This window comes from Propithecus coquereli, unplaced genomic scaffold (genome assembly GCF_000956105.1).
Source record: "Propithecus coquereli isolate 6110/MARCELLA unplaced genomic scaffold, Pcoq_1.0 Scaffold126, whole genome shotgun sequence".
Lineage (NCBI taxonomy): Eukaryota > Metazoa > Chordata > Mammalia > Primates > Indriidae > Propithecus > Propithecus coquereli.
In genome coordinates this window covers 4056651-4066969 of record NW_012136747.1, presented here as the reverse complement: position 1 = coordinate 4066969, position 10319 = coordinate 4056651, and the positions used below count along the sequence as shown (strand labels likewise).

Genomic DNA, 10319 nt, shown 5'->3' with positions numbered 1-10319 from the left:
GCCTCAACAGCCCACCACAAAGCTGGAGTGGAAAGTTCAAAACAAAGACCCAATCAAAAAAATGGGAAGGGGAAACCAGCCAGATGGCTGAAGCGGGCTGCTCAAGGGAGCAGGCTGGGCCTCCCAACGCTCTTGTCACTCCCAGAGCCAGCTGCTGCATCTCTAGAGAATGAGGACAGAGGTGTCCCAGGCAGGTGGCCTTGTCCCCGTTCTGCCCTGGGGAGATGCCCGGCCTGCCAGCCCCTGCCCGAGGCCTCCCTGTAAAAGTCCCTCGCAGAGGAAGGGGAAGGGTGGGAGGGTCTTCCCCCCTTCTTCTGCTCGGGTTTTTTTTTTAAATAAAATAATTACCCCGCCCCCAACCCCTCCCCATCTCTGGAAGTCCCCACCCCAAGCCCAAAAGAAAACAGTTTAAGAAGAGTAAAAAACGGTGATTCAGAACTTCCCGCTGCGGTCTCGGAAGAAGCCCTCAGCCGCCTGGGCCTCTCGGAAGGTGACGGTGACGGAGTTGGCGGTGATGTCAGTCACGGTCACCTCACTTGGGGGGAGCGCAGGTGTCCAGGGAGGGGGCCCTTCGGCCAGGTCTGTCTCCGCTGCAGCCATGAGAGACAGACAGACAGACGGGGCGGCGCTGACAAGGTGGGCAGGTGGGAGTGGGTGGCAGCATGCAGACCCGCCAGCCACCCCCACACAAGGTCCTCCCCTCTGCATCTCCAGCCAGCTTGGGGCCTAGCTCAAGGCTAGACACAGCTCACCGAGAGCAGGAGGGAAGAGTGAGCTCTGGGCTAGGTGTCAGGCCTGCGTCCAGGCCTGACTGTCCCCACCGTGGCCTCACGAGCACTCACGGCACTCTCTGGACCTGATGACCTAGGGACCTTTCCAGCTTTGAGGGTCTCTGGGTCTGGATTGCCTTACCCTCCTCTTCCGGGGGCTGCTCGGTGGGCTCCCACTCGCTGGCCGCCTGCAGGACGTCTGGGGCCGGTGACTCCTGCAGGAAGAGCTCCCGTCGATGGCTGAGACTCTCCAGGTTGGGCCCGCGGGGCGGGAACTTCTTGCGTGAGAGCCGCAGGTACTTGTGGGCCTTGCGGGGCTTGCGGAGTGGGAAGGGCAGGGTGGGCACCAAGGGGCCCTTGTCCACCAGCTCGGGTGTCCCCGCCTTGACCACCCCCTCGGGGCTCCCGCTGCCGAGTGGGCGCGTCAGGGAGAAGCAGAGCTTCTCCTTGCCCTTGGCCTTGTGGGAGCTCCGCAGGTCCATGCTGTACAGCCGCTGCGGGGGCAAGCCAGGGCAGCTCGGGTCAGCCCCGCCTCCCGCCCGCGGCCACACCTCTGCTCATGCTGCTCCTCCCACCGGAGCCCCACATCCGCCCACGCGACTCCTCCCAGCTCCCACGCAGGGCCAGACATCTCCGCACCCCGCCCGGCCCAGAGTGGCCCCTGAATGGCCCCAGGGCCTTCTGATGAGCCTCTCTCCCTGGGGCTGGGGCCACAGGGCTTATCCTGCATGTGCAGCAGAAGGGCACGCAAAGGTACAAACTGAAGATTGACCAATGGGAAACAAATCAGGACCTAGGAAGGAGTTGTTCTTCATTTCAGGAAAGGCATCAGTGCTCATTAAAGGACCTCCAAAGCTGAAAGAGCCGCTTGCCGGGGAGAAGTGGGGCAGGGCAGAGAGCAGAGGGGCAAAGGCTGTGCTTTGGAGCACCCTGGGGCAAGCCAACCAAGGACACACGGCGCTGGGGCGCCCCATGTCACCCAGCCGGAGGGACAGCACTCCACAGGCACACCCCTCGATCCCTCCAGGCCACCCCCTCCCTGGGGACCAGGCCTCAGCTGACACCCCACCCCACCTTTGGTGAAACAGAGCTAGAGGGCACGTTCATCTCCATTCAAGGGCTGGAGTTTATAATTTGGGCATTTATCTTACTGACTTTGGGAGAATTTACATGAATCCAAGAAAGATCCCTGGTGCCAAGATGTTGGGAGATCCTGGATCACTCTGGGACAGTACCTTCTACTGCCACCTGTCACCAGAGGCCAAAAGCCCCAGGAAAAGTGAGACCTTAGATGGGACCTGTGAGGTCGAACGCCTCCAAGCTGGGGGCAGAGATGACACGTCTGGCCTGCTCGGGGCATCACGGCGCCCGGGGTGTGTGTTGCTGTGGGGATGGGAGGAGGGCTAAACTGGGGGGGCTGGGGAAACTGCAGTGGCTGGGAGGTGGGTCCCATAGGCTGCATATTCAAAACCACTCCTCCCACCCTGCTGGCAGGCCAGCAGGAGCCCAGTAAATTCTACCATTCTGCAAGGCACCTTCTTCTTTGTCCTTCACCACCTCATCATGAGACAACTGCAGCTACTGGAAGGGACACAGGGCCAAGAGTCAGCTTCTGCCGTGTGACCCTGGGGAAACCACTAGCCTCCCTCAATCTCAGTGTCTTCATCAGCGAAACGGCGAAGAGGCTGTAGTGACCAGCCTCCAAGGTGGTCCCTAGGGATATCCGCCTCCTGGAATTCACACCTGCATGCAGCCGCTTCCCACGAGGAATACCGTGGTGTGTGACTTCTGAGGTTAGGTCATAAAAGGCACTGTGGCTTCTTCCCTGCTCTCTCTCTCGGATCACCCGCCCTGGGGAAGCTAGTGGCCGTACTGTCAGGACACTCCTGCAGCCCAACGCAGGGCCCACGTGGGGCAGAGCCGGGCCCACGTGGGGCAGAGCCAGCCCCACCACAGCCAGCACTGCCTCCCGTGAGCAGCCTCCCAGGGGCAGATCCTGCAGCCCGTCATGCCTCCGGCTAACGGCAGCTCCCGCCAACATCTTGATTGGAACCCACACTAGAACCACTGAAGAACCAGCTAAAGCACTCCCGAGTTCCTGACCCACAGAAACCATGTGACATAATACATGTTTATTGCTTTAAGTTGCTAAGTTAGAGAGGTAATTTATTACACGCAAGAGGTAACTTATATGTCTGCCCTGTAGGTTTGGCATGTGGATGAAATGTGTTCATCTGTGAAACACACCAGACACAGGGCCTAGCACGCACATGGCTGGCAGGTATCACTTCCCTTCCTAGACCCGATTCACACCAAACCCGACAGACACACTCACTGAGAAGGGAGGCCCAGCCTGGTGAAAGCCTTGGCGGCCTACGGTAAGGAGTGGCCAGGAGGACTGGTGTGGCTCGCATGCGCACAGACCAAGAATCCCGATATTTTGGCTTCAAATACCCTACCCTAGTGGGCCTTATTAAGTTAAGGAGAGCAGGTATTGTTATCACCCCTGTTTTGTAAGCGAAGAGACTTGCCCATGATCACATGAACATCTCCTTTGAGCGTCATGTTGCCGCTCACGAAGTTTCAGACTTTGAGGCGTTCCCGATGTTGGATTAGGGATGCTCAACCTGTAACTACGCTGCTTCAAACCCCATTCGCTTTTCACCGCAAACCACCAAAGTCGGCAAAATGCCCCCGAGACCTAAGAGGTTGGTAGCCTCGGAGGTTGCAGAGACTAGACAGGAGACTGGAAAAAGAGGCCCTGTAGGTTTCTTCCCACGCAACACTGATAGGTTTCTAGGAGTCTCATATTCCAAGGCTATGGTTCTAAAATTCTAAGAGTCTCTGTTTCTTTTTCTAAAATTCCTGAATTTTTCTAAAATTCTGGGCTCCTGTGTTTTCTCAATTCTAACGTTTTTGCTTCTGAGGTTCTCGAGTATTACAATTTTGTGTCTGGGGATTTTGAGCATTAAAAAGCTCAAAGCTTTCAAGCTTTTCTCAAAGCAAGATTCTAAGCTCTCGAAATTCTAGGATTCTATTAGCCACATGCCCACCCCGCCTCCCCCCACAGCACCGCCCACCCAGGCTGTCATCCCTGGGCACCAGCCCCACGTTCAGGCTCTTCTAAACTCCTTCCCTCACAGCTCATGCACTCAGTGCCCAGCCCACAGTGCCCTGGGTGGAGCTGGGGAGGGTAGGTGGACCCCAGGGGTGGGGCCCATGGCTGGGCAGGGAGAGGAAGAGGCGCAAAGGCAGGCCGGTTACCTGCAGCAGAAGCCGCTTGGGTTTCGGACCTCTCTTCCTATACCCCGACGCTCGGTCTCTCTCCTCCCTGGGGTGCGAAGCAGGCGGCAGAAGAAAAGGAAACACGGGTGACATCTAAGGGAAAGCAAGGCATCCACTTCACCCGCCCTCTGCTACCTGTAGGGAAGGGGACACGCCCTCCAGACCATCCACGGATCCTCCCCACTGCTCGGCTGGGGCCACAACAATGGGGTCGGATGCTCTACTCCCAGGGCCCTGGTGTTCCCATCTTACAAACGGGGAGGGCACTGGTCTCAGTCGCTAAGGCGGGACTCATGCAGCATCTCCAAAAACACGTGAGCCATCACTGGGCTCCAGGGCCACATCAGGGCTCTGCTCTGCACACTGCTGGGGACCCTGCTCCAAAACTGCAGCTCCCATTTCTACTCTTAAGAAAGTCAGGTAGAAACCTCTCAATCCAATTTGCCTTGGCTGTCCCAGGGGAGCGGATGAGAATGGCAAATCCTTTTGCAAGCGCAGCTCAGCCCAGACTGCCCCCCATGTGGGATCTATGCGAACGTGGGAGAGGACAGGCTCCTACCTTGTCTGTACCATCTAGTCGGGGGACGGGAAGAAAATTAGCCTGTATTAGTGCCTAGTAGACGCCTGACTCTCTGCTGGGTGCCTTCCCCACATATCAAAACACACAAACACAAAACACAACTTGAGGATGCTTATAAAGTCACACACGACATACACAACACAACCAGAGACTCCAAACAACAGTGCCAGAAGTGGTGGGGAGATTCAGAGTCATTTCATTTTGCTTCCTGTTTCAGTTCCATCCACACTTTCTGTAGCCCCACTACAGAGGCCATATGGACGGCAGAAAGAATGCAGAAGTCAGGAGTCCACCCCTCTCCCCTTCCTGGTTGTGTGACCTTGGGCCAGTCTCTCACTCTGAACGCAGCACAAACCAGTGAGCCCCACGGTGTCTATTTCTAATGTCTGACTGTCCTCTGGGCAGGAGCTTTCACACCCTACAGGACTCCGGTCTCCAGGGCAGAGGGGAAAGGGCACCTGGTGGAGGAGTCTACCCCAGGCCCTGACACCTGCCCCCGCAGTCCTTACCACACTCTGAGACATGCCCAGGATTCTCCCACATGGAACAGCCCTGTTGGACCAAGGCCCTACCATGCACCAGGAGGCAAAGAAGCTGTGGGACAGGGACACCCTGATTTTTAAAGGAAAGAACGAGGAAAATTTGTCCTGGAATCAGTGGCAGGAAGCCTCCTGGGGGAGAAGCAGTGAGAATCCAGCACCGAGAGGCAGCAGAAAAGCACCTGACCCAGGGTCAGGAGCCCTGGCTGCGTCCTGGTCCTGCCAGTTCCCAGCTGCAAGGCTCCTGAGCAGGTGCCCTGACCCGCCAGGCCTCCGTTTCCTCATCTGCCTGGTGAGAACGGCATCCGTGCCTCAGGAGGGTGCCGTAGGGGGCCAGGTCCAAACGATTCTGCAAAATGGTCTGGCGGGCCAGGGAGAAGCAAAGGACCTGGGGCTGCTCTCTGGCAGGGGGGCGGAAAGGCTGGGCACACGCAGTGAAAGGCAGCAGTCAGATAGTGCTTAGGACCCCCGCAGGGAACTAGCAGAGGCAGGACACTGATTTTGCCCAGGGCCACTCGGCTAGGAGGTAGCCAAGGGGGACAAGTCGGAGCTCAGAAATCCCAGCTCCAGGCTGGGCGCGGTGGCTCACGCCTATGATCCTAGCACTTTGGGAGGTGGAGGTGGGAGGATTGCTTAAGCTTAGGAGTTTGAGACCAGCCTGAACAAGAACAAGACCCCATCTCTACAAAAAATAGAAAAATTAGCCAGGCATGGTGGTGTCATGCCTGTAACCCCCGCTACTTGGGAAGCTGAGGCAGGAGGATCACTTGAGCCCAGGAGTTCAAGCTGCAGTGAGCTATGATGATGCCACTGTACTCTAGCCAGGGTGACAGAGTGAAACCCTCCAAGAAAAAAAAAAAAGAAAAGAAATCCCGGCTCCAAAGCTCACACTCCTGCCCCAGCCTTTGCTGAACTTCATCAGACCTTCCTTCTCGTGTAAGACAATCTCCTGAGAGACCTTATCTTGGACCTGTCGCCACCAGCATTACTGATACGGCCACCCTCTCACACACAGGGCACCTTTGTGAAGCCTTTTTACATTTTTTACCGAAACTGAAACCTCTTACAGGCTCCGTAAAGTTTCACCCTGGGGAAATTGGGGTGTTATTCAGGGTGGCCCATTTCATAGCAGAGAGACTGAGGCCTGGGTGGGTAAAGGAAGTGACCAGCAACAGGAAAAGGACCCAGGGCCCTCGGCTGCCCTGGGACTCTGCCCACCAGCTTCCCCCAGTGCAGGCCAAGCTGGACTGCCCAGTCAGATGCCCCACCCAGCCCCCAATGACCAGGCCAAGCCAGCAGCGGGCTCCCCAGGAAGCCTCGCAGTCAGTCCTGAGCCCAGCCCGGCAGCAGGCCGAGGACCCCTTACTTCTCCTCATAGGCCATGACGAGGCGGGGGTCCAGGATGTGCTCTTCTGGCTCCCACGTGCTGTACCTGGGGAGAGGAACGAGACGTCAGAGCTGCCCTTTTCCACCTGGCTCCACAGAGCCTGCAGCTGCTGATCCAGGGCCCGTAACAGGCGGGCCTTTGCCCCATCCTGGTAAGGTGTCACTGTCACCTATTCCAAGGAGCTGACCCTAGCTTGGGCCTCCTGAGGGATCCAGCAACCTCAGAGCTACCCTCATTCGTACCACACTATTATGTGACTGGGCCCAACTCCCAATCAGACCCCACATCCACCTGAGCCCCTCGGGTACCTGGAAGAGAGCAAGCCCCTGCAATTCCCAGGGGACTCTTCCTACAGCAGGCGAGAGAGGGTGGTAAGGAGCTGGGGCTCTGAAGACAGCATACCTGGGTTCAAATCCAGCTCTGCCCCTAGCGAGCTGTATGACTTTGAGCAATTTACTTAACAGCTCTGTGCCTCAATTTCCCCATCTGTAAAGGACCCTTGTGCTGATTAAATCCGTTAATCTAAGTGTTTAGAGCCACACTTGGTTTAGTAAGTGCACTGTAAGTGTCTGCTGCTGTCCCCTCCACCCTTCAAGCCCCAGCCTGGTCTCCTCCACTCTCCCCCTCCTCAGCACACACATCTGTACCCCAACCCATACCATGGCCACCTCTAAAGTTCCCTTGTCTCTGGGCCTGGCACGCAGCAGGTGTTTGGTATGTATCCAGTGACCCGATGGCCCAGCAGTCCTACAGCACGCCCCGTGGTGTTGCCACAGAGGATCTCCCACCACCCCACGCCAGAGAGCCTCCCCCTGCTGGGGCAGACCTGGTGGCAACAGTGCAGCAGTCCCAGAGCACACCCATCTGTGGTACCACCCTGGTGACACCTGTCACATCCTCCTTCCACCTGCACTTTTATTTACTTAGTATTTGTTTTTAAAGCAGCTCATTTTTTTTTTTATTTAAAAAGCTAACTATGACTTCCATAAATGGAAAAACCAGGATCACTCACCACAGGTACAAGTATAAAATTTTTTCAATAAAAAAAATAAGTACAGTCATGTGCTGCATTAACGTTTTGGTCAACGACAGACCACATAAATGACAGCGGTCCTGTAAGATTAGAATGGAGCTGAAAAATTGTTATCACCTAGTGATGTTTGGATGATCCCAACCCTATGTAGGCCTAGGCTAATGCGTGTGTTTCTGTCTTAGTTTTTAACAAAAAAGTTTTTTGTTTTCTTTTTTTTTTGAGACAGAGTCTCACTCTATTGCCCGGGCTAGAGTGCCGTGGCGTCAGCCTAGCTCACAGCAACCTCAGACTCCCGGGCTCAAGTGATCCTCCTGCCTCAGTCTCCCAGGTAGCTGGGACTACAGGCATGCGCCACCATGCCCAGCTAATTTTTTCTATATATTTTTAGTTGTCCCATTAATTTCTTTCTATTTCTAGTAGAGACGGGGTCTCGCTCTTGCTCAGGTTGGTCTCGAACTCCTGAGCTCAAACAATCCGCCCGCCTCGGCCTCCCAGAGTGCTAGGATTACAGGCGTGAGCCACTGCACCCGGCCCAACAAAAAAGTTTTAAAAGTAAAAAAAAAAAACATTTTAAAAACAGAAAAAAACTTACAGAATGAGGATATAAAGAAAAAACATTTTTGTACATCGGTACAATGCGTTTGTGGTTTAAGCCAAGTGTTATTACAAAAGAGTAAAAAAAATTCTTTTTAAATTTAGGCCTTCACATTCACTCACCACTCACTCCCTGACTCACTCAGAGCAACTCCCAGTCCTGCAAGCGCCGTTCATGGGAAGTGCCCCATACAGGTGTACCATTTTTTATCTTCTATACTGTATTTTTATTGTATCTTTTCTATGTTTAGGTATACAGAGATACACAAACGCTCACCATCGTGTTACGATTCCCTGCAGTATGCAGTACAGTAACACGCTCTGCAAGTTTGCAGCCCAGGAGCAAGAGGCTACACCATACAGCCTAGGTGTGCAGTAGGCTACACCACCTAGGTGTGTGAAAGTACGCTCTATGCTGTTCACACCATGACAGAATTGCCTAAGCAGGAATTTCTCAGAGCGTATCCCTGTCATTAAGTTCAACATGACTGTATAAACAAACATAAATATACATGTATGTAAAATACATACATACACACAAAAAAAGCCATGTTCTCTGATCCTGGCTGGAGGCTCTCTGGGTAAGAAGGAAGGTGCGTGGGTATAGGGAGGGCTTAGGCAGCAGAGGAACTAGGGCAGAGGCTGCCCTGGCTTCCTCCTACTCTGCTGAGCTAAAGCCTTTAACTTAAGTACCAGGGACATCTCTTGTGATATTTAACACCAGTCCAATCTGGAGCAACAAGTTGCCTGAGGACAGAATGCTTTCCTCCTCTCTTCTGCTAACACGTGGGCACGGCTCCTTGGCATCAGGCCTGCATGGGCTCTGTGGACATGGCAACGAAGGCCATGCCCTGAGCGCTGTACGGGCCCTTCCAACGTCCCCACGCCAGACCTCCCTTCCTCTGTGCCTACTCTGCCTTTAAAGCGTCTCTCTGGTGAACTCCTAGTCGTCCTTTAAGAGGCAGATCCTTGTAGCTTCCCTGACATCCCTCCCAAGCTGTCCCACTGCCAGCAGGACTGGCCCTGCCCTCCGCTGCCTCCCTGGGCCTTACAGTTGCACTTGGCCATAACTATGGATGGATCCAGCGGCGCCCCAGCAGGCAAAGCCAACCCCTCCCCAAAGTGCCCAGCGCAGGCCCAGCGGCCCCCCCCAATGGGAAGGGTTGTGGAAGCCCCTGCAGCCTTCGCTCACCCTTGCAGAAATGCTGAAAGTCAAACTGAAGCCCAAACTACAGTATCAGCAACCAGGGGCTGGCAGAGACTAAACCTTCCTCCCCCGAACAGCAGTTGCATCTCCTCATCCATAACTAGTGAGAAGGGGAATTTTGTGCCCTCCTGCGTGGTCGGCCTCACCCTCTCTCTAGCCGCTGAAATGTCTACAGCGCTAGTCCTCTCTGCCTGCCGATTTCCAGCCGATGTAGCTGCTGTGTGATTCCGGCAAGTCTCTACCCTTCTCTGACCTCAATTTCCTCATCTGAAGCACAACCGCCACCAAGATAGCAGGTGCGCGGACGACCTCTAGGAACTGGTGCCTCCTTCATGGTACTCTGACGAGGTAGGTTCTTAAATTATTATCCCCATTTTACAGATGAAGAAACAGAGGCATAAGCAACTTGCCCAAGGCACTGAGCCGGGAAGGGGCCAGTCCGTGGCTGGAACTCAGTTTGGCTCTCAGCGACCCTCTACCTTCGGGGGACACCCTAGGAGAGCAGCGTTGCCTGACCGCCCCGGTCCTCGGGGTCTGGCCGGGGTCTAGCACACAGCCGGTGCACAAGGGGTCTGCGGCAACAGGGTCAGACCGGCTCAGACGGGCAGCCGGGGGCCTGGTCCGGCTCTGCGCTGGGGGATGTGGGGGCCTTGCACAGGGTCTTAACCTCTCGGACCACAGCCCCGCAAGGTGGAGGCCGCACGAGGGAGGCCGGCGCAGGCAGGCAGGGATCGAGCAGCTCACAGCCGCCTGACACCGGGGACCGGGCGGGGGACAGCAGAGCGCCCCTGGGAGGAGACGGAGGGCCCCGCCCCCGCCCCCGGGCGGCCGCGCGCGCGCACTCACGCACGGGCAGGGGTGCGCGCCGGGATTATCCGGCCAACCAAGGGACGGGGGCGGGGACAGCGCGCGCCGGCTCCGAGA

The 10319-nt window shown here is 55.9% G+C and overlaps 1 protein-coding gene across 1 annotated transcript in view; it reads right to left on the bottom strand.

Annotated features, from left to right (window-relative positions):
• Positions 1-326: 326 nt before the first annotated feature.
• CBX7 (chromobox homolog 7) overlaps positions 327-10319 on the bottom strand; it is a 16064-nt gene continuing 6071 nt past the window's right edge. The window contains exons 3-6 of the mRNA XM_012637961.1: positions 6541-6606; positions 4035-4101; positions 913-1264; positions 327-590 (exon numbers count right to left, since the gene is read on the bottom strand). Coding sequence (XP_012493415.1) covers positions 433-590; positions 913-1264; positions 4035-4101; positions 6541-6606 — 643 coding nt within the window. The 3' untranslated portion in view covers positions 327-432. The remainder of the gene's footprint in view (positions 591-912; positions 1265-4034; positions 4102-6540; positions 6607-10319) is intronic.